The following is a 24,832-nucleotide window of genomic DNA, read 5'->3' as shown; positions in this document are numbered from 1 at the left end:
ACAAGCTCTTGTTAACGTAGCTCTCTCAGTGAGGCTGTAATGTAATGGAACTTGACACCAGCCTAGCTATGCTGGCCCAACCTCATAGACAACTGTAACCATATAAGCTGCATCCACGATCACTGGGGTGTAGCTATGCCTAAAATTTTACCTAAGGCTATTGGGTCCAGACCTATTGTCAATTTGGCTTTGCAAATGGATGACATAACATTAAAAAACACGTAAACTACTCTTTTCATTTGTTTATTTAAAAGTTAACTGGGGGGAGGGAATTACTCAGGAGCCAAAGGGATGGGGAAAATGTCTACCTAGCCCCAGCAGAAGCCCTGAACCATGGGATTTCCAGACATCCCCCAGACATACAACCTACATGGAGATCGTTTCTTTTCAACCCCCTCTTGAGGATACCAAATACTCAACGCTACAAATCAAATGCTGGCATCGCGACATCAAGAGCCACTCCTGTATCCTATCATGCATTGATAAATTTAACATAAGCTAATGGAAGTTTAGGTTCTTTGCCCCACTCCCTTGTTTGGCAAATTCTTCCAAAACTTCAGTCCTCTAAGTGTGAGAAACTTCCTTCAAATTTCTAGTTCAAATTTTGTTCTCGACTAAACTGCAGATAATTTGCACTTTCAAATTAAATTAACTCCAGTCCTCTTCTGCATTTAAATCCTTGAGTTCCTGAGCCCAGTCAATCTCCCTACACAACTTAATTTCTCAAAATTTGCCTTTCTGAAGCCCTCTTTTGTCTGATCTGCAATTTAAGCTAAACTGAATCTGCTCATGATCACTCAATGCCAAGATTAAGCACCTCTTCTATAAGATCCTCTCTGCTTATTAAAACTAAGTGTAAAATAATATTGCTTCCAGGCAGTTCAGTGACCATTCAGTAGAACTCTATTGGCTCTCTCGTCCCAGAATACTTGTACCCTAGTAATAATTGTTATCCAATTTATATCTGGGAAGTTAAACCCACCCATAATCACATAATTCCCACTATTACTAAATTCTCCCATAATCTGATAAAGATCTCTACCCTTATCCAAGTCTGAGCCTAGGGGTCTAGAAAATCCCCGGTACAATCTCTTTCTGTCTGTCTAGATGCTTTATCTTTAGCTTGCAGGAGAAGAATCAAGATCTAATTGATTTAAAATACCAGTGTTACATTTTCTTTGGGAAGCCATTTGCTCATAGCTGTAAAATACTCAACCTGAAGCGCGTTCATGGGACTGCAGTAACCCAGCACACAGAGCAAGTAGGGCTGCACTCCTCCTACCTTAGTACGGAGCAAGAACTCTGGTATTACAATTCTAATACACCACAACCTATAAACTTTCAAACTGGCCAGGCAAAGGACATTGCTTTTTGTTCAACAGAGTATCATAGCCTATTAGAGAAGTGTGTCTTGTTAGAATCAAGGACAAGAACATATATAGTGAAAATTCTTAGCAGTAAAAATAGAAGAAAAACTACTCTCTTTTTACTTTTTGCCTTGTGTAGTGCCAGTTGCTCCAGATCCAAACCAAGATTTGGACTTCCACTGTACTGGGTGCTTTACAACCCACAGTCCCTGCCCTGAAAGATTTAAGCCAAATTAAGACAAGATGCAATGGGTCACAAAAGAAGGATAACATACACTGCTCTGTTTTTGTAGGATTGCAAAAGTAATTTAGCGAGTTACCCACAGTTTAGCAAGGTGGACTGAGTGAATAGAAACACTAGTGGAACATCCCAAGGAATCTGGAGCACTAGATTCAGATTGCTTACCTGTAAAGAATAGACTCTGTTAGTATGCCCTTGCAGTGTGTGTAGACAGGTCTCAGTTTCTGGATCCCACACTTTCACCATAAAATCATATGCTCCACTAACTACCCTCCTGCCATCATATTGAACACAGCGCACTGCAGCTACGTGACCCATCAGAACATGTAAACATTGGCCTGTCTCTATATCCCAAACTCTCAGCGTGGCATCTCGAGATCCACTGACAACCCTGGGGAAATGAACAAAAACTGTATTTAGCATAGAAATGTCTATTGTAACTATAGCAAATACATTAAAAGCACTTATAATGTAGATAAAACAGTAAAAAACCTAAAATTATTTATCTGGGTGACTAGGTAGCATGGGGTCTAATTCAGTTGTCCACAAAGACCTGTTTCACATTATTAGGTTTGAAAGTTCATTATTAGGTTTGAAAGTGAAACAAATTTGGTGTTATAACCACCCCAAGCACCATCACAGCTCCAAAATATCTGGTATGATTGCCAAACAAGAGCTCCAGGGCTTGACCAAGATGGTACAGGTCAGGATGGAGGTGGACAGGTAGAATGAAGTGTCAAAAATTACATACCATCTGCTTTCAAATATGCCTGCATCTTAACAATAAGCCTACCTTCCACTTACAACCCTCTACCCGCTAAAAAAACCTAAAAAAAACTTTTTAGAAGCTTGTATTTAGTAAAACAAAAATTATTTCACTTGATTTATGAGGTAAGCATCAATTTAGAATGTTCTGTAGCTTCTAAGAGTGGAAATGGAAAAAATACATAGTAACAAAGATTCCTGTAATTTTTTCAACTAATTAAAAACCTCAATGTCCTTTTTAAAGAAAAGAAGGGAGGAATAACCAACATGATATTCTAGAAGCAGCTACATATTAATAGATTATTAATAGACTAAACAAATAAATGCAACAGCTCAGGCAAAGTTTGAGTCAATACATAGCAGCTCTTAATTCCTGTTGCTGAAAAAACAATATATTTTGGCTGAAAGGTATATTTATTAAGAAATATTCAAGATTGAAGACATTTTTAAAAAGGCAGCCTTTAAACTATGTAATGATTTACAACAGATGGACAAAAAAAGTTCTTAAAAAGGACTGCTCTTCCTAGCATAGGAAAATTGGTCCTAGAAATAAGCAAAACAGCTTTAACAGTCGCATATAAGTTACCATTACTGTATATCTCCATATTTGTGCCTTACAGTACTTAGTAATACTCTTATACCTTTTGTTTTCATCTGTTCTTCCTTTTCTTGTTTCTCCTTTTTCTCCTTTAGTCTTGATTGTATAATTTAAGTTTGGCTAATTTGTAAATTAGGTTTACTAATTTAAAATATTATTTTTACTGAATGTTATAGTGCTTTGCACAGACCTTTATTGTTAGACTATTTCATAATAGATCAGGGTTTTCTGTTTCCCATGGAAAAACGGAGTACACCAGAGTTTTACCTTTTACCGGAAGCAAATGTAGATTTCTCATTTTACCAGAGAAACCCATGGATTTTGCAGTTTTGCAAGGAGCCCTCTGCAGGCTGGCAGAGTTCCAGCCTGCAGGGGGCTGGGAGGGAGTGGGAGGAGGGCAGTCATGCAGGGGGCATCAAGTACATGTACGTGCAGATGGCCCCAGACAGCTTGGAGACCAGCTCCTGAAGGTAAGTTGGGGGAAGGGGAGGATTGCAGCCCCCACAGGGAGTTATGGAAGGAGTTGAGCAGGGCTGGGGCTCCTGCCCAGCTGGGCAGTGCATGGGGCCACAAGGCACGGCTGTAGAGACCCACTGGGGAGTGGGACAGGGATGTGGGTGGCTCGTTTGTGGTGCGAGGCCACCTCCTTCCACTGTGTGCACTTCCAGGGGGGAGGAGGGACCCGCATCCCCCTGATCTGTGCACAAGGCAGGGGTGAGCTGCCTGTCGTGGGCTCAGGTGGGGAGGGGGGAGCTGCTCCCTACCACTGTGCACACTCCTGAAGGCCAGGGGGACCTGCACCCCCGAGATCTGAACATGGGGCAAGGGCTGTGCGCTGCCTGCTTCAGGCTTGTGCTCCCCATTCTGCCCTCCTCCAGGGTGTACAACTGGGACTGCAGGGAACAGCAGAGCTGCACAGGAAGCTGCCTGCCACTGTGAGCTCCGTGCTGCTTGCATCCCCTGGGCACAACCCTACGCTGCCGCCCCGCTGCGGTTGTGCTGGCAGGAGATACCTTGCCAGGACAGCGTGGAGCTTGCAGCAGCAGGCAGCTTCCTGCATGGCTCTGCTGTTCCCTGCAGCACCCGGTTGCACACACTAAACTGCAGAGGTGCTGGGGGAGGGCAGCAAGGGGGAAGCCTGCAGTGGGCAATGCGCAGCCTCTGCTCCATGCACAGATGTGGCGGGTGCGGGTTCCCCTGCGATTACATGCCACGTGTGGTGAGCAGCCCCCCCTGCCTGAGCCCACAGCGGGGGGGGTGGGGGGTGGGGTGAGCCAGGCTCTGCCAGGGGCTGCAGACCCAGGTCCCTGGCCCCGTAGTCCTGGCACTTGGGAGCCCCCTTCAGCAGGGCTGGGGGAGCAGGAACTGTGGGTGGGGGCAAGGGGCACAGCAGAGCTTGGGGGCTGTGAGGGAGGGGGGGAGTGAGGTACACCAGCAGAGCCAGGGGTTGTGGGGGGCTTTCATTTTAATCATGGATTTTGGGGGTTTATCAGAGTATATGCCATTTTTATCGGAGATTTTTTTATCATGGAAAACCAGGATCCCTGTTCATGATGTACATTTACTTTCACATACACAATATGAAAAGAGGTAAAAACGACTTCTACAGGTAATCATTTAGGTAATCATTTACCTTTTTTCATGGAGATGCATACAACGCACAGTGGAGGTATGTCCATATAATGTATGTATACATTCTCCGGTCTCTGCATTCCATACTTTCAGTGTTCGGTCTGTAGATCCGCTGATAATGATATTGTCCCTCATTTGTGATGACCAGACTCCGCCTGTGTGTCCAACTAGTGTTCTCAAACACTAAAAATAAATATTTCATATAGTTACTGTTTTAAAGGAAGGGGAAAGAAATCTAATCAAGTCATATGGCCAGGAGAGACCAATAATTATTCTACATTTACAATTACATTTGGAGACCTATCATTTAGCCACTTAATCCATTACAAGTATGCTATGTTGATTTCTATCATTCTAATTTCTTAATGAAAATATATGGCATCAGAGGCCTTACAGATGTCCAACTATACTGCATTAACACAATTATCTTTATCAACTAAACCTGTAGTCTCATCAAAGAACAGGTATTGAGATAGTTGAACAAGCTCTGTTTTCCATCAACTCATGCTGATTGGCATTATTTATTTTACTTTTAAAAAATTCTTTAGTAAACAAATCCACTACCATTCAATCTGTAACTTTTCCCCAGATCAATATCAAAGTGAGAAGCCTATAATTACCCAATCGTTCCTTTTACCCCTCCTAACTACTGGCACAACATTAACCTTCTGCTAGGTCTCTGGATCTGCTCCCAGACCTGTTGAAAGTCAGCATAAATGGCCCAGTGTACACTAGGGGTTTGTGAAACAGGCCATATTCAAATCAGATTCAGCCCGAACTGGGGACAGTGATTCGTTTCATTGATTCGGATTTGATTCAGCCAAATCTAAAACTGAAGATTTGATGCTGATTTGGAGAAGCAGCAATTCAGCAGTGATTCGTTTCATTGATCCTGATTTGATTCAGCCAAATCTAAAACTGAAGATTTGATGCTGATTTGGAGAAGCAGCAATTCGGCCACAGACACAGCTTAAAAGTTTTTTCTACATACCTCTAGGTACCAGGTGGCTCAAGAACGCTGTGATGGTGGGGTGGATGGAGCATTCCATAGGAGCGGAGGGGTGGAGAAGGAGGCCAGTCCACTTCCGGGTCCATCGCCGAATGCACGGGGGACCCCCCCCCATGACCCCTGGCTCAGCAATCGGCCACAGGGGGATCCCAGGTGTCTCCCCAGACCCAGGAGGCACCAGTTGCTGAGCCGGAGGGTTGGCTGGGGTCCCTGGCAGACCCAGAAGTGGACCGGAAGTGCTTCTGGTCCACTTGAAGGTCTGCTGCTGAGTGTGCTGGGGACCCCCCCCGTGCTCCTGTGGGATGCTCCATTCGCCCCACCATCACAGCGTTCAAAAGCTGCCTGGTACCTAGAAAAAACATTTAAGGCTGTGTCTATGTCCGAATCATCAAGTCTTTCTGAATCTCTCCAAATTGATTCAGAGGGTTCTGATTCGATTCAGAGAGATTAAAGGATCTCCCGATTTGATTTGGATTTGGAGATTAGGCCGCCATATCGGGCCGAATCTCTGTGGAATCGGATCAGTGACTGAAGTTTTGCACACTCTAGTGCACACCTTAGTTAGCTTTTAAAAAAAATCTTTGGATGATGCCTGGTCATTGTATCAGATGAATCAAAAACTTCAGTAGCTAGTATTTAGCAGCAGTTTATTGGAATTTTTTGGAATGGAAAGTATTCCATTATCATCCAATATAAACTGCCTCAATTTGGGTTTTTCCCAAATATAGAACAGAAAAAAACATTAAGCCTTTATGCTTTTCTGGCATTAGTGACTAGTGAATATTGTTTTGTGACCATTTCCATGTAGTAATTGACCAGTACTATTGTTATGATTCATTTTGCTCCTGATCTGTTTGAATAAGTACTTCTAGTCTGTTGCTGGCTATTTATTTCCTCTTGTGTCTTTAGCTTTCCTTATTGATGTTCTACAATTTACCAGCTTCTGGTTGGTATTAATTGTTGTTAAATTCTCCCTCTTCCCTGCTTGTTTACATTTAGGTTTTTCATCTGTTTTTTTTTTTTTCATTTAAAAATGCAGGGTTTTTTTTAATTCTGTCTTTTTTGACATCTTACAAAATGTTTTTAAACTGTTCAAAGTTATCACTTTCATATTCACAGTGAAATTATTTGTCCTAGTTAATTTGGCTCAATTGTTTTGATTTTTATTAACTTGACCTCTTTAAATTATTAAATGTATTATTGGACTAGATCTTATTCTGTTTGCACATAAAAATGTAATAAGTTTATTTGCATCCAGGTGGCCTCTGATTACGTCCTTTTTACAAGTAAGAATAAGTATATAGCTTTTCTCTACTGCCTCTACGTTTTTTAGTTATCCTTTAATGTTTGAAGTAACTCTCTCTCATACAAAGAATTTTTAAAGTTCTTAGTTTAGAAGCTACCAAGCACTCAAATTCCTTGCAAGTCATTCTGTCATGAATTATTTTATATATCCACTGAAATATGTTGTTTTCAAGAGGGAGTGATAAACAAAGCAAATGTTTTACACGTAAAAAATATTTTCAATCTGTCCTTTTTGATAAAAGAATGCTAAAATAGTACCATGGTTTCTTTTATGAAGTGGCATCGGTGAAGGGAAGCCAGCAGAACTAGGTGTGGCTGCATACCACTTAATTTAATTCTCCCCCGAGGTAGTACTTACAATCCAGTCAAGCAACTTCTAGGCATGCAAAGACAGACACTAACACCTTCAAAATACAGTCAACATTAATATTACAAAGTGGATACCTGTATCTTCAACATGCTGCTATCAACATATAGGCTAATAATGATATAACACTGAATTAAATAAAGTTAATTCAGTATGCAAGGCACTCTGTACCTAAAGAAAGGCTTTTCCTAAAGTGTCTCTGCTTACATGTGGTCAGTTGTTACATGTATAAAAAAAACTCGCTGTCTACTGGGCAGATGTAATGTTCTTATGTTGTAAGTAACAAAAAAACATTCTGGGCTGTCAATCTGAATGCTTATAGTGTTTATTAATTCTTATCAAGTTGCCACCTATTTCTGCTTGAGCTGGGTCTAATTTAACAGGAAATAAAGAAAGATGTAAAGTTCCTATGCAGCCTAGCACTAGAGTAGCTTATAAAGGGAAATTTGTTGTATATTCTAAGGAACACTCAGTGAAATGACCAAACAGAATAATTTTTTAAAAAGGTAGAAGACAAGCATTAGACAGAAGCAAAATCCAGGTGGGCAAAGGGAGGACAAATTAAGCTTTAAAGAAGGTAACGTAATGTATCTGTCCAAATTCTCTGGAATCCATGTCAAAATGACTTCACAAGAATAGAGGAATTGCCAAGAGAACAAGGATACATGCCAACAGAAACATGAACAGCATTGTAATTTTACATCAAGGTGACTTTCATAAAGTAGACTTGCTTCTGTGTAAAGAAAAAGGGCCCAAGTACTTGGGTTTGGGCCAGTGGTGCTCAGCCTCCAAAAACATGGGGCTCCTACAGGTCCAGTAATCTGGCAGCAGGGAGAAGCGGCAGCACCAATTGCCATTCTCCTGCTGCCAAATTTCCAGACCCTTGGGAAGCCCTGAGGACCAGATGTCATGGCCCTGCATGCTGGATCACTGGTTCACGCTAAGTTCAATGTATGGGATTACTCCACAGGTGGATCAGGTCAACGTATGTGGCCAGTCCACCCATGGGGTCATACCTATGTGCTGAACCATATTGTGGACCGGCCCTCTGTGCTACTCATTCAGCCCACCAGGCCAGAAGCTTGAGTACCACTTACTTAGGCTATGGGCAGACATAACTTTTAACAATGGCTGTTATGATGCAAACTAGCCAACTGCCCAGCAAGAAGGGCCGCGGGGGGGGTGGGGGGGGAGGGAGGGGGGAGCAGAATGGAGTGCCGCCACCTAACGCCCCATGCTGCTGCTGTTCTGCCCTTGCAGGGAGTGGGGTGGGAGAACCGGTCTTTGGCGGTGCTTCAGAATCATGGTGGTGCTCCCCCATGCTTGGAGCACTCCGATTGGCTGATTCCATCAGCCAATCAAAGCGCAAATAAAGCATTACGGACAGACAGACAAACAGACTTAGGCTTTTATAGTATTACAATATTAAGTCGACATGCTCCTGTAGCCATACAAGTGAGCTGGACTAAATATTAACAGACTTTATGGCCCCTCCACAACCTCTCTGCCATCTGATACCTTTGGGTAAACAACCTGCTTTTGTCTCTGCAACCCCTCTACATTTGCATTCTTGCAGAGCACCTTTCCAAAGACTGGCTTTTTTTCATACCTGAGAGATTTCTGACCATCTTTAATTTCTCTCACCATTTTCAATTTCCTTTTTTGCCTGAAGAAGGATGTGTGTGTCCGAAAACTTGCAAAGAACAACTTTTTTGCAACTATTTAGTTGATCTAATAAAAGATATCGCCTCTACCCAAAGAGACCAATATGGCTACAACTTAGATCCCTAAATCACTAACTTCACATCTGAATGAAAGAGAGGTAAAACTGCATTAGTTTTCCCATAATTGTATCACTGACTAGAGACTAAGACATACTAGTAAGCAAACACTGAAGCAAATTACTGAAACACTTATTAACTTGCTTCCACTTTTCTAGTGGTCCCTTTCACTGGAATTTTAACTCACCTTGCCTGTAACTGCTGACCAAACTTTTAATGTGTTGTCATCAGATCCACTGACTATTCGGTTACCACAGAACTGTAGGCATGTGATTACATGATCATCATGACCTTTGAGCACCTGACAATAGAAAATATAAGCATTTGTGTGTTATAGTATAAGTCAACACATTGGAAAATAAACTGAACAGTAAGCATCTATAAATAACAAAAAGACACGTATTATTCTAGCTGGAAAAAATTACAAATAAAACAAGAGTCCCTGGATCCTATGCTTCAGATCTAATTTATCACTATCTGTGAGGCAGGAAAACATTTCCTCCATGGCAAAATATGGCATTGATAACTACATACATTTTAGTTTTTTTTAATCCTCTTAAAATAACTGGACTAAATCATGCCTAGAAATTGTATAAGTCAGTGAATAGATCACCTATTCTAATTCAGGAGTTCCCCAGTTCTTATCTCTCCTCTAAAAATTAATCTTTGAAAACATGAGAATTTTTCATGGAAAATATTTTTAGTTAATTCAATTATGAACAGAAGGAATGTGCTTCTATTATCTACGGCAATGATTATTTTCATGGTCTAGTCTTTAATGTGAATTTATTTTCCAGACCATTCCACTTATCATCTACTATTTGAATTTCCATAGTTGTGAATAGTAGTGCTATTTTTCAAAAATGGCTTTTCCAGTGTTTGATCATGGAAAAATAAAGCAATCTTTTCTACTGCGGAAGAAAAACCATGCATCAGAATATGTAAGTCAAACAATGAATTTACTATTTAAAAATATCTGAATACTTTTTCAAAATGCCCACTAAAATGAAGTAGGCAGCAGGACATTGCCTGGGGCTGTCATTTTAATAATAATTCCAGCATAGTCTGATGTGGCATATCAAGGCAAGAAATAGAGCTGTTGCCAGAGATGCATTAAGTTGCAGCCAGATGAACAGCACGAGCCTTCCACAGATTTTTAGATAACGTCTGTTTTTCTTTTATACTTAGTTGTGGTGCTTTTGTTTTCAATGGTAAATACACAATTTCCCTAACAAGAACCACAGAAGTCTGTTTTTTTTGTGTTCCTGACTGACCTTTATCTGTAATGTGATGTGATGATATGGCTGCCACATTATTTCAGAAATGCTATGAAAACTGCTGTTACATAAATGTTTGTGCTTCAAAGCATGTTACAAGAATATAATCTAGTGTCAAGGTCATTACGTTGTAGGCATTCTCTACTGCATTGCCATGTACCGCCAGAGCAATTATAGTTAATGTTACATTGACGCTTTATGGGAAAAGGCAAGGAAATACTAAAAGGAAAATTCAGATATTTTACTTTGGTTTTCAAAAGTTTTAAAAATACTTGTCAAAATGAGGGACGGAATAAAAGGAGACACCTGGTTTTGTGGAATAGTTTCATAACTGAAAAAGGCCCCAGCACTTTGAACATACCTTAGATGCATGCTTAACTTTCCATGAGTGTTCTTACTAAAGTCAGTGGCATCATCTTGGCAGGTAATAGTATGATATATGGATATGCATTCCTCATGTTATTCCAAATTACAAGAGTGGTAGACTGATTTAATTCTATCAAATAGGTACTGTACTTTGATTTTCAAATAGGTGCTCAAAAAGCTTTCATTTGTTTTTGTTTTTTAAAAGGATGAGAATCATACATAGAAAACCTTAATTAGACATGATAATAAGAGTTTAACTAGACCTTTTGAAAATTATTTGAATGTTTTAGAGATCTGTGGAAGATTTGATTTGTCCACAATGCAAATTAGCAGCTGAAGTGTTGATCCTATTCAACTTCTGGTATGTTACACATAGTTCAGAAACTGTTACCTTTGGGGACTTCAGTTCTCCTCTCCGCCAGTTTGTATCGATTCTGTGCTGTCTGATGTAAGCACTTTTCCAGGGACTATGTATAAAGCCTGGTTTTATTACTTTCCTTCTCTTGATATGTAATGGCTCGTCAATTCCTAAAATTAATTTAAAAATCATAACAGGGAAAAAAAACGTGTCTGTGTCTGCACGCACGCGCATGTGTGTGTGTTAACAAATTAAATGGCTTCTATCCACCCTAATAATTTTGAGCCATCCCTCTTTTCAAATGCTATGCTATGTTCATAGCTTCATCTCCAAAACAATATGCCAATGTTCATGATATGGCTGCACATTATTTCATAGATGCTATGAAACCTGCTGTTTGTACATAAAAACTTGCATTTGAAAGTATGTCATGACAATATAATCCAGTATCAAGGTCATTACACTGTAGGCATCAATTACATCACCGTGTTGAACCAAAACAATTATTAGTTAATGGTATGGTGGTGCTTTATTGGAAAAGGCAAGGAAATACTAAAAGGGAAAATCAAATATTTTCCTTTGCTTCTAAAAAGTTATAAAAATACTTGTCAAAATGAGGAATGAAGTGAAAAGAGATGCATGATTTGTAGAATCATATTTGCATGAGGCTCCAGTTCTGAAAATTCCATAAATATATACTTAACTTTTTATCATGATACTCTGCTTTCTTTATATCAACTTGCCTTCATTCTCTTACTACATTTTTCCTAATCTTTCAAAATTATTGCTGAGCTAAACATATAATTTATTTCATCCTTCGTTCTTTGCTACCTTATGGCTCATCTCCAGTCTCCTTTTCCTCAAAGAAGGCTGGGAGAATACTGTCTTTTTCAGTATCTCTTTACAAATCTTCATACACGTTCCATGACCACTTGCAGTGTCCCTTTTAAGACCTTCAGAGTACTGACATTTTCATCTCTAAGTCAATGATCTACTCCTTGGGCTCTGATCATGGGACTTTGTTACCTTATTTTTGATATTGCTGACTTTTCTTAATCCTTATCTTGAGCGTCTTGATTCAGAGGACTATGTGCCTTGGGCACTCTTCTCTCCTAGTTGGAATTCCAAGTAGAATTACTCTTTCTCTATTTTTTGCTGAAGGGTTTACAGCTGTTTCATCCTTCCTACTAAGGAGTAACTTAAAATTCTGTTTCTGGCCCACTTATCTCCTCTGTGCATCTTCTACTTCTAGTGCTTCTTACTACTACCCTAAATCTTGTTGCTAGTTGTGAATGATTCTCACCCATCATCTCTAGATAAGAACCTAAGTAGTATCATACTGGGTCCAACAGATCTACCTCTGATAGTGACAGTAGATGCTTTAGAGAGAGAGCATATAAGCAGGGCATGTCTTAGGTAATCCACTCCCTGGCATCTACCATCATTGGTTTAGAGGTGTCAGAGAATACGTCCCTGACTCTTCTATTTATAGATTCATAGACATTAGGGCTGGAAGGGACCTAGGAAGATCATCGAGTCCAGCCCCCCGCCCGAAGCAGGAAGTCAGCTGGGGTCATAGGATCCCAGCAAGATAAGCATCCAATTTTTTCTTGAAGGTGTTCAATGTAGGTGCTTGAACCACCTCCGATGGCAGGCTATTCCAGACCTTGGGGGCTTGGACAGTAAAGAAGTTCTTCTTTATGTCCAGCCTGAAACGGTCTTGCAGTAGTTTATAATTGTTCGCCCTCGTCATCCCTTGGGGCGCTCTGGTGAACAAACATTCCCCCAGATACTGGTGGTCACCCCGATAAACTTATAGGTGGCCATCAGATCGCCCCTGAGCCTATGCTTTTCCAGGCTAAAGAGCCCCATAGCTCTCAGCCTGTCATCGTAAGGTCTGTTTTGCAGACCTCTGATTATGTGTATGGCTCTTCTCTGGACTCTCTCAAGCTTCTCCACATCCTTTTTGAATTGTGGGGCCCAAAACTGGATGCAGTACTCCAGCTGCGGCCTCACCAAGGCCGAGTACGAGAGAATGACGTCCTGGGATTTGCTTGAGAAGCATCTATGGATGCAAGCCAGCGTTTTGGTCGCTTTACTAGCTGCAGCATCGCAATGAAGGCTCATGTTCATCTTGTGGTCAGTGATGACCCCAAGTCCCTTTCTTCCGTAGTGCTAGCCAGTGTAGCACTGCCAAGCCTATAAGGATGCTGCAGGGTTTTCCTCTCAAGGTGGAGAACCTTGCATTTTTCAGTGTTAAACACCATCAGGTTCTCATCTGCCCATTTGCTGAGCCTGCCCAGGTCATTTAATAACCGTTACTGAACCTGTCCTCTATGAATTTGTCTAATCTCTTTTTGGGCCTGATTATACCATCCGCTTCTACAATTTCATGTAGCAAAGACTCCCAGTTAAATGTGGGATGTGTTAAATTCCTTTTGTTTGGTTTAAATCCGTCTCCTGCTAATTTCAGTGGATGCCCCCTAAATTGTGTTTTCTTGGACTTGGTGAATGAGACACTATTCACTTTGTCCACACTATTTATGATTTTCTAGATCTCTCCTTCAGCTTTCTCCATTTTAAACTGAATTATTAGGACCTTGCAGTCTCTCCTGGTGTGGCAACTGCTCATCTTGATTGCCCTTCTCTGTACCTCTTCCAATCATGCTTTTTGAGATGTGGAGATCAGAACTGAACACCAAATTCAAGATATGGGCACACCATGTTTTTGTATGGTGGCAAGATGATATTTTCCAATTTGTTTCCAATTCCCTTTTTAATGATGCCCAACATTTTAGTGACTTTTTTGGGTGAAGCTGCACATTGAATCAAGGTTTTAAATTAAATATCTACAACGACTCCAATGTCTCTTCCCTGAGTCATGGCTGCCAGTTGGGAGCACAGCATCTTGTACATAAAGTTAATGTTATTTTTCCCCTTGTGTGCTGTTTTGCAGCTATTTTGCACTTATCAACATTGAACTTTATTAGCTACTTTTCTGCCCAGTCACTTAGTTTTGTGAATGAAAGGGCAAAGAAGTGGAAGATGAACTTCAGTGCTCATCATCAATCTCTCCATTCATTTTCTGATACCTCTATTGGCAAATCTTGAATAAACTCTACTTTCATATTATTAAGGACTTAGAAGACTGAAGTACTCTTTTAAGCAGAGCTGGTTTCTCCTGTCTGGCCATGCTTTTGATCTTAATTGCAAACTTCCAATTTGCAAACTTAATTGCAAACTTCCAATTGATCTTAACTTCCAAGCCTCAAAAGTTCTGAATAATTTCTGACCCCCTCTGCCCACCCTCCACTCCATTGTCTCCCTCTTCTCAGTTTTGCCACCACAATGCAGTAGCATAACTAGAGGCGGGGGAGTGGGACACCAGCCCCAGGCACTAGAATTCAAGTTAAAGAGGACATTAAAATGGGACATAAGCCCCTCACCTCCTCTGGGGAGTCTATACGCACAGCAGCTAAGTGCAGGAATACCATGCTGCTGCAGCTGTAGCAGCAGCTTCAACCAACTTCAGCCATTTCTCTCATCCCTGTTGCTACAGCTGCTGCTTCTTTCAATGCCAATTGCTGCTGAGGAGGGGAATTTGTGCTGGCTGCAACAGAGGGGCATGAGTGTTCCCAACTTCTCTATGGCAGCATGTCCAAGGTCCACGACACTGCCCTCAAGTCACTCTGACTAAATTCACAGCAGGCACTGAGTTCACCTCCCAACTGCTATCCTCTTCACACAATTCTGGGTAAAAACACATCTACACATTTTCCAAAGTCTCCAAGATCTTAGCTGTTTTTTTATGGCCCTTTGCAAGCCAGCTGTTTTAGCCACCGACGTCATTTCCCAAATCTTGCCTTCTTTGCAATTCTTCCTAAATAATGTGCACATGCAGACAGTACCATCTCTTATTTGTGGAACCCAATGCCTTTGAGGTGCTTAAGCAATCCTTTTCTTTAAAGATACAACTTTGAAAAAGCCCTGTTCGTTTAGCATGCAACTGACCCCAAGTCTAATGACCTCTCTTCTCACTTGCTACCGTATTGGTCTATTCTCCTTTATTGTTACTAGCTTGCAGAAATACTGACTTTTGCCTTTACCAATTTCACATTTCAGCCCTTTGTGTAATCTCATTGTTCATCACTTTCTCTTTGTTGGTATGCGTCACTGTACCCAGACTTTATAACAGGGGCGGGCAATTATTTTGGCTGGAGGGCCGCTTACCGAGTTTTGGCAAGCTGTCAAGGGCTACAGGGGGAACCCCACCCCTTGACATGTGCCCTGCCCCCTGGTCACCATCTTCGGACCAGAAGTCCCTAACCCCCGAGCTTCACCACGAGAAGTCCCTCCCCTTGTCCCTGGCAGTACTGCTTTTGGCAAGGGGGTCTGCCATCTTGGAACCAGAAGAATACCAACTTATATTCTAAAAATCAAACATTTACTAAAACATTAATTAATTTGATTTCAAAAAATATTTTTGTCCTGATTTACTTGTGTTTGTGTAGTATACATAGAGGTGATTGTATAATAGCTTAAAATGAAGTCTTACTCTTGTATATTGTGAGGGAAGTGTGGGTGTGGGTGCGTGGGTATAGGTTTGTGGGGGGCTGTGGTTAAGTGTGTATGTCAGGTGTGGGGGAGGGTGTGGGTGTGTATGTGAATATGTGGGGGTATGTGAGGGAGTGCGGGGAGGGTGGCTGGGGATGGCTGTAGCATGTGTGGAGGGGGAGGGTGGCGCGAGTGTGAGAGTGGGGCTGGGGTGTGCATGGGGGGGTGGGTGCCCACGGCTCCTGCCATCAACGGCAGAAGCAGGCCGTGAGATCTCAGGGTGCTTAGGGCCCATGGCAGGTGGAGCCCCTACCAGAGCTCCTGCCAGCCTGGGCTCAGCACTCCTGCCACCCCTGGCCCTGGGCCATCAACTCGGGCCTTGCACTCCTGCCTACTCGTTCACTGCCACTTCCCCCTTCCCTTCCCCGCACCCCCATCTGCCACCACTGCCCTTCTCTTGCCACTTCCCTACCTTCCTGCTTGCCGCCTCTGCCATTCCCTGTCCCACCCCCCACTGGACACTCCAGCACCACACGGTTGCCAGCTGCCCAGCTGGGTCCACAGAATGCAGCAGGAGCCGGCCCAACCTGGCTGGCAGTGCACATAGCTAGCCAGGAATTGTGGGGGCCAGGCCGGGCCAGCTCCTGCTGTGTTCTGTGGACCTGGCCATGCAGCCAGGAACAATGTGGTGCTGGAACAGCTGGGTGGAGGGGGTGTAGAGAAGCAGCAGTAGTGGAAGGGAAAGTGGGGAAATTGTGGGTGCAGTGGCAACAGGGTGAGTGGCAGTGGGTGGGAGCACAGCAACAACTGGGTGGGAGAACAGGGCCTGCACCAGTGCCTCGGGGGCAGGGCCAGCAGGGGCCCAGGGAGCGGCAGCAGGAGCATGGGGTGTCAGCTGGCTGCTGGCAGGGATTCTACGGAGCTGGGCCAGGTTGTGCCAGCAGAAAGCGGGACAGAGATGGCTTGGGCCCTGCAGTCCAGCTGCCCTGCCCTGGGCCCCTGCCAGCCCTGGCCCTGGGGCACTGGTGTGGGCCCTGTGCTTCTCCCCAGCTGTCACTGCACTCCTGCCTGCCACCACTACAACTGCCATTTCCCTGCTTTCCCAACTACTGCCGTTGCTTCTCTCCGCTCCCCTGCCCACCTGCCAGCCGCTCTAGTACCATGTGGTTCCCAGCTGCATTGCTGGGACTTCAGGGGGCAGCAGGAGCTGGCCTGGCCCCAAGGACTGGGGCAATTGCCAGTGGTCCTCCCCTCCCCCTGCACATTCTTAGCTGTGTTGCATGAGGGCGGGGAACAGCCCCAGGGTTTCCAGGCCAGAAGCCTCTGCTAGGCAGAGGCTGGTTGGAGCTTGGGGGGCAGGGAGGCAGGGCCGGGCAGGCCTTGCTGCTGTGACTGCTGGGTCTTCCTGCTGGCTCTCCCTGGGTCCTGCTTCTGCTGGTACCTTGTCATCTCTGACAGGCAGCCAGGGGCAGATAATAAATTTTCTAAATTTTTTAGGGGCCTCGCATGGTGGATAGAATGGCCTGGTGGGCCAGATCCGGCCCGCAGGCCATATTTTTCCCATCCCTGCTCTATAAAGACACTTTCTTTCTTTTCTCTCTTTACTCGTTAAGTAAATTAACTGTACTGGAATAGTTTGAGTGTAAAATAACTCTAAACAATTTCATGTATTATATACAAAATACAGCATATAGAGATCACACAAGAAAATCATAGAAACACTAGTCTCATTTAACTTTTAAAATGAATGTCCCAATGCATGCTTTCAATAAGGATACATATTACATAGGTTGAGCATCACTAATAGCAACATTACATGCAGTTTGCTTAATACCTTTCTCAAAATTTCTAGCTTCTTATATAACTGAGGATGAATGCCAATAACTGCTTCACAGCAAAGTGCTTCCTTCACTATTAAATTTCTATTTTGCAGAATCTTACCCTCCTCTTTGCATTTCTCCCTCCACAGAAGGTTATCCTCAGCCAGGATTCTCCAGTAGCGGCATGTCTGTGCTGCTTGCAGAAGGTCCTTGGGTTCCAGGAATGAAAGCACATATAGTGCCAGCTGCAAAAGGCAGGAGATTAAACCTATTCACATTCTCTTTTTTAATTTTATATTCACATTACCGAGGCTGAGATGCAGACAAAGTAGATATATTAAAACAATAAATTAAAATATCAAACAAGGCCAGAAGCATTTGAGAGCTGCAATACATTCAAGAGGAAACATGAAAGGGACTGCAGAAGTTAGCAAAAAAATATTTTAATACCCTGATCTAAGCAAGAATGTCACTTGGTAATACATTTGCTTTAAAAGAAAATAGCTACCAGGTGAGACAATTGTTATAGAACTATACAGAAAAGCCATGTGAATGTTAAATGGTTAATAGGTAAATTAGAGAAGAGCATTATCTGCAGTATAATTAATATCCACATTGAAACTATTTTTTTGCTAGGACTTTGAAAAATCTCTGACCCAACAAACTGGAAAAAAATTAATTCTAATTAAAAATCCACATCGAGGCATGTACCCAAACCACAAGGGTAAACAGTGACAGAAATAGGATGTAGCAATAGAAACAACCAACAAATATCTAAACAGATACTGGTGTCAACCACAACATTTCTACAGCAAATATAAAAAATAAGGTGATGGTCCCATGATAAAACAAAAACCTTAAGTTTGTTTCATATAGTGAGCACAGATAATAAACACCAATGGAGGAGAGTTACATTGTTATTCCAAATACCAATCCACAGTGCTTGAATAGTGAATTATGCTTGAGACTGAGAACAATCTGGAAATGCACTACATCAAACAGGTCTATAACTTGTTTACTGAACAGAATGCAAAATATTCTTAAAGAATTTTATGAGGTGTTTTATGGATTGGGATAAAGAATGGATGTTATACATCGTATTCATATAGATCTCAGCATGCCACAACAATGCATGTGCCATATTAAATTCCTTTAGCATTGACAGATAACATGAAAGTTGAGCTTATCTAGATGATAAAATTAGAGGTTATTTAGAAGATTCGGACACCAGTTGGCTGAGTTAAACCATATGGTGACCATAATAAAACCCAACAACTATGTATATTCTCCATCAGTTATGCATTTTGAAGTTATACACTCCTGAAGGTTAATACTAAGGAGGAACAGAGCACATCTATTGTGGAGGACATTCAGGGCCCTGCTGACAGGAGTAAAATGCTATATACATCCAATCACTGAAAATGAAAAACCATCAGAAACAGTAGAAAGAAATCCCAAGAGGCAGATCTATCTCAATATCTTACAGATCACTGTGGAAGAAACAGTTTTGAGAGGCGATTCATACAACTAGTTATGTTAAAAAAATCACTGAGTTACAGACAGCAGTCATCTTAGGCATTCAACTGCAATAAAGTTAGGAACAAAAACATATCAGTCTTTTTCTTTGGATCAGAGAACGATAAGGTCAGAGAAGATCATATTTTTAAAAATGCAACTTCCCTGTCTACATGAAGTGAAACGATTCATTTAAAGGGGGATTTGTAAAAAGATGCCAGCTATGAGGCTTTAAGATTGATCCTATTTTCCTAATCTACATGCACCCAACCAGAACTGAACCTGGGGTGAAATCACATTACAGGTGGTTAGGTAGTATACCTTCCTCTCAATACTGTGGTGTAGTCGCAAGAACAATTTTGCCAGAACAAAAATAGGGCCTCTGCTACCAGAACTCTGTATTTTATGGTAAGGACTAGTGCTATAATGGATCCTATCTAGTAACATTTATGCATTGCACACCTATCGTTTTTAATTACACTGGGACATATTTGAGAGGAAAACCTTTAAACTTAAGATCTGGTTTTGATCCAGTCAAATCAAACAATTCTAATATTTTAATAGGAAAAGCAACAGGCAGTATATCTCAGTCTCAAATAACTAGGCTGCCTTTCACTTAAAAGGGATTCTGTCATACAAGGGAAAACCTGCAAGAATAGAAATGGTTATTTTGTTATTCCTTTCCTGTATCTCTTTGCATTGTTGAAGACCTCTGAATAAGATCTTTTCTATGCAAATCATCTTTACTTGCTGGTTAGCCAGAAAACCAGGAATATAATCACCGTGTTATGTACTTAGATATAGCAGGTAACTATAAATATTGCTGAAATGAAACAAACTTAGCAATGTTCAAATTTCAGTAAGCAAAAGAAATAGGCTTCCTGGAAAGAAGTAAACACAAGTTATTTAAATATTCAGAAAAATGAAAGAGAATTACGGGTAAGTAGAATACTTTTTATATATAAAGAGTATCCCCCTAGTATGTAAGTCTCTCTTTAAGAGGGCAGCACAAGCAATACATAAGATAAGTACTAATCACAGTTGGATTCGTTTTGCTGCTAAATCTTGTGAGAACAGTATAACCTTTTGTTAATATGCATTACATGTATCCAACTTTTCACTTTTCTAAACAGTAGAAGTTAAAATATTCCCCATCCTTTCAAGGTGTACTACTCCCCTTCCTAACTGATCCTTAGAGCAGTTTCTCTGGCTTGTTGCATTTCCTCTCCTGCAGTATTCCTCACATACAAGGAGGAATTCTAAAGGAGCAGGTTGCCATAGAAAACACTTCTGTCAATATTTGATGCATGTACCTTGACGATTAACTTAATATTCACAGCATACATAACTTCCACTGTCAAACAAAAGCGAACCAGCAAACCCCAGGAGAAAGCTCTGGCATATTCCAGAGTCATGAAAAACCCAATGCTAGCAATGAGAGGAAGAATAGGGCCACGTACATCTAAATATTAAAAATACACAGCTTACTCTGAAGTACGACAGGGAAGAGTCATAGAATAGTAAACATTAAGGACATATGAAAAATGATGGACCACATAATAACACCAGAATAAGAAATGAGAATTTGTTCCTAAGATCCAAGTTTCTTATTAAAAAATCAGGCAACAATATTTTAGTAGTGAAAAACACTAAGTATCATACAGTAGTACTGCTGGCACCAAACTAGCACCATTCCCCTGCCCCTTCCCCCCCATATCCCCCTCCAAAAAACCCCCACCAAAAAACAAATGAAAGCAAAACTGAAAAATAGCCCCCAAACCATACCAACCCTAGCAGTCAAGGCACACTGTAAAAACCAGTCACAATTAAGTCCATTATGGTAACTGTAAAATCAAGTCTGGAGTTTACGTAGCCATCTCACAACAGTTTAGTCCAGCTGTGATATGACTTTCACGTTCTTTTGACTCTTCTCAAGGAAGGCTTCTGTATCTAGAGGTTGCTCCCCATTGACATGACAGGCTCTGATGTGACTGGCTGAGCTTACGGATTCCCTGGAAATTTTCAAGTTCTCTCAAATAAATAAATATTAACAACATGCCTACTCAATATGGATTTAATAACATGCTTATGCATCATAAAAGTATATTCTTACTATTTATCTAAAGAGATAGTTTGGGTTTTCTGTTTTGTTGTGTTTTTATCTCTTTAAAATGTGCTGGGATTTAGATAAATAAGTATGCAATGTTGATACAGAAGATTCATAAAATTAAATCTGGCAAGTCAGCTAGAAGTAAAACACTGCATAACCTGAAGGCTCTTAAAGAAAATAGAACCAAATAGAAAAATGCAATGAAACACACGGCAACAAAGACATTATTCCAATAGTGGAAAGGAAATCATCTAGAGCCAGATTTTTAAAGGTATTTAAGGTGCTTAAGGATGCAAGTGGGTGCTTAGTGGGATTATTTTTTTAAATAAGAGTACCTATCTGGATCTCTAGGCACCTAAATTCTTTAAAAATCTGGCCCTTAGCTCATAAGCATACATTAATCTGAGAATTACATTATTAAGTCATGGCAGTTTGTCAACTTGCAGCCCTCTTTAACACCAATTAACAGTGTTAAACTGACAATACTGAATACCATAATTAGCATGCAAGTGTTTAAAGGTGGCAGATGATGCGTTACATAGTCAAACAGTACCCACAGCCCAGTATTAACTGATAATCCTCACCTCTTTTGGGAGCAAGGAAATGAAGTCTCGTTGAAACTGGGGCTCAATCACTTGCATCATATGTTTCACTTGTGTTGGTTCACAACTATCAATGAGTTCATCTAAAGCAAGTAACTTTTCTGGTCCACTCCAGCTCTGTGAGAAAGAAAAATATGTTCCCTGTTTGTATTAGTTTGGTATATTGTCAAGTTTTATAAAGCTGCTTGGCCAAACCCCCGCCAAAAACAAGCAAAACCATACAAGAAATCAACAAGAATGTGTGCAGGCTATCTATAGCGTAGTGTATTCAGTTGCACAAAGTCTAATGGGTGTTTTTTAATAACTTATAATTAAACAAAAGAATACTGATCCAAAGTATTCTGAATGGCAAGCTCAAGTACCAATACAATAATGTAGCTATTTGAACTATTACACAGATAATGCAAAATGAACAGTTAAAAACTGTACATTATTTTAAAATGTGCATTATTTTCAAAGTGCTCATTTCAGTGAGTGTTCAAATGAGACGTCCCTTTTCAAACACTGAAGTTGAACTAGGTAAACCAAAAACTTCAAGTAAAGAGGAAAAAATAGGAAGTTCTCTAAAATGTATTGCTTTGCTTATCATCTGCTTATTACTGCTATGTGTTTATTTGCTACAATGTTATATTTCAGAATCCCGGCTGTAAACCAATACTTTATTTTGTAAACATCAATTTACATTACTGAGTAAACAGGGAATTTTGACTGGTAATTTTCTTACTTTGCATTCTTACTAATGGGCACCATAAAATCTGATGGTTTTAATAAGGCACTCATCTGAGAGTACAGCAGATTAGCAGCATCATTTGCAAAAAAATTAATAACTGAATATACTTCACATCTGACAAGCATGTCTTTCTCAAACTCATCTGTGCTCATCAAAGGATTTTGATTTGTTATGCAAAAACAATTTAAGGAAAAAAAAACAATTTCCAGAGGGAAAAAAAAAGTGTTAACTGATTTAGAACAGAATTAGAGCATGAACAAAGTCTGAGAAGACAGAAAATGAGATATCACAGTGCTTTGTGAATATATTCATATTAATACGTTTGAACATATGGGTTCTTCTAGAGTGACATGCACAAGTAAATCAACACATACAAATTACATTAAAGTTATGTTAAGGGACTAAATGAAATCTAAAAAAACCCAAGAATACCTTAGATGTTAAGATTCATATACCTCCTTGCCCTGTACCTCAAGACCTGGATTTATCACACTGTATACTACTGCATTCTTTAGATTTGAATATAATTGCTAGCTGCATGTGCTGTAGTGACTAGGCACACATGAGAAATATTAAGGATGAATATGTATTTATTTCTCTGTGATGTAAACATATTATACTTTGAGGTTTTATTTTTATTTCTTTTTCAACTCAAATATCAGGAAAATTAGTTTCTGACTTCACTCATTTTAATGGTGGCTGGTGGCCATTGGCAAGGGTTGGAGGATGTCAGAAACCTGAGTGGTAGCACTCCCAGCTCACAACTGATGAGACAGAGTTGGTTGGATGGAACATTTTTGAGATATGGTGGGACATTTAAAACAAAGACCAAAGGTATTACTGCACACTATGCACAGATGTTTGATAGACTAGATTAAAGTTTTTAATCAACTTTGAAATAACAGGAAAATTAAGGGAAACTATACTGCAGCTGTCTAATCCATTTATTAAACATGAATTTCCAAAGCCATTCTAGTATAAGCTTGCTTGTAACAGTTAATAAACAAAAAATAGGCAAGGAACTTGAATACCATACATTTATGCTGTGGCAAGTGTTTGCAGCAGTTGTTAATTTATATAAACTTGCCAATAGCTCCTAAATTCTGATGGAAGGATTTCATACTATAAGCAAGCCCTATTCTCTTACACTTAGTTCTATGTTAAATTTTATAAACTAAGTGGAGGGGATATGAGAGACTCTAATGAATAAACTTAATATCTTCAAATGGAAAAACATATTTTAAGACAGTAAAATCTGTTCCTTCGGCATTATAGGTTGGCTAGAGGCAACAATCTTAAGGCCCTTTCAAGGAGTCAGCTGCTCAAATACGTTTACCCTAGGGAGTACTCCCCTTTGGTCTTTCATTTTCTTTTAAAATAAACTAGTAACAGTCAATAAAGGATCTCTGAGGAAAATGTTTGTTTAGCGTATAATATTTTGTTAGAAGAAGTAGTCTTGCCAGATAAGCACAAATATTTCTGATAATGGGGGGAATGATATTGTCTCCACTGTATTAGCATTTCTGTGCTCCACTGATTGACCTATTTGCAAAAAAATGACAGATACACCATTCAGCAGAGACAGAGAAGGAAGGCAGTAAGTGTGTGGCTTTTATTAAGAACAACAGTGGAAGGAAAGTAAATTGGTGCCAGGCAGTGGTGCAAAATTTCAAATATTTTAGTTGACCAGAGGATTCTGAGACACCTGGCATGCAGCCCAGATGCTCTGGATTGCTACCAGGTGGTCCCCTGTAAACTGTATAATTTTGAAAGCACTAAGCTGTATCCTTTCAATGCATCTGTAAAATTGACTATTACTTGTTTTATCTTAAAAGTTAAATTCAATACAAAATTAGAGAGAGCTTCATTTCTAGTGGTTTATTTTTGTTTATCTTAGAGAAAATTAACTGTAGGATTCATGCCTGTTCAGGTTGCAAACTCAACAGGGACTCTTGCAATAGCAGCTCCTAAAGCACTTTAAATGCCTTAAAAGTTTCTAGGAGGAAAGTTTCATTACATTAGAGTTCATTTAATAAATCTGTCAAATTCCAACCCTGGCCACTTCCAACCTCAATTTCAGGAGCTGTCAGTCTCCAAGATCATCAGCACCTCTTTTCCTCTATCAAAAATGCAGTTGTGCCCCCCTTTTGCTCTTCCTCTTCTTTGTTTTGTCCTACCCGCTATGTCTGTCTGCAAGATGCATACAGCTCTAAACCACATGAAACTCTGTCTGTGAATTAAAATACACATTGTAGATGGGGACAATGGGATCTTTCATCTACTCTGGGTCCAATAATTTGAGCATGATACTAATTTTTTGGTTTAATCTTACAGTGCTATGAATTACTACTGAAAATTTTTAAGGGAACATTGGGGTTAAGGTGCGTCTTACAGAGAAACCTGAAGACAGAGAGAAGGCCTCCTTTCCCTCTGGA

At 40.6% G+C, this 24,832-nt stretch overlaps 1 protein-coding gene across 9 annotated transcripts in view; it reads right to left on the bottom strand.

The window, feature by feature from the left end:
• FBXW7 (F-box and WD repeat domain containing 7) overlaps nucleotides 1-24,832 on the bottom strand; it is a 212,521-nt gene that overhangs the window by 4,156 nt on the left and 183,533 nt on the right. For 7 of the 9 annotated variants that reach the window (XM_025198524.1, XM_014517732.2, XM_025198522.1 and 4 more), the window contains 6 exons: nucleotides 21,650-21,784; nucleotides 17,562-17,685; nucleotides 11,100-11,236; nucleotides 9,253-9,366; nucleotides 4,605-4,786; nucleotides 1,774-1,999 (listed from right to left, as the gene is read on the bottom strand). In XM_025198524.1, coding sequence (XP_025054309.1) covers nucleotides 1,774-1,999; nucleotides 4,605-4,786; nucleotides 9,253-9,366; nucleotides 11,100-11,236; nucleotides 17,562-17,685; nucleotides 21,650-21,784 — 918 coding nt within the window. Of the gene's footprint in view, nucleotides 1-1,490; nucleotides 1,582-1,773; nucleotides 2,000-4,604; nucleotides 4,787-9,252; nucleotides 9,367-11,099; nucleotides 11,237-17,561; nucleotides 17,686-21,649; nucleotides 21,785-24,789 lie in introns of those variants that run through there. The other 2 variants (XR_003092952.1, XR_003092953.1) reach the window with 2 other exon arrangements.

This window comes from Alligator sinensis, unplaced genomic scaffold (genome assembly GCF_000455745.1).
Source record: "Alligator sinensis unplaced genomic scaffold, ASM45574v1 scaffold169_1, whole genome shotgun sequence".
Lineage (NCBI taxonomy): Eukaryota > Metazoa > Chordata > Crocodylia > Alligatoridae > Alligator > Alligator sinensis.
The sequence above is the reverse complement of the archived record's forward strand: the minus strand, read 5'-3'. Positions and strand labels throughout refer to the sequence as shown.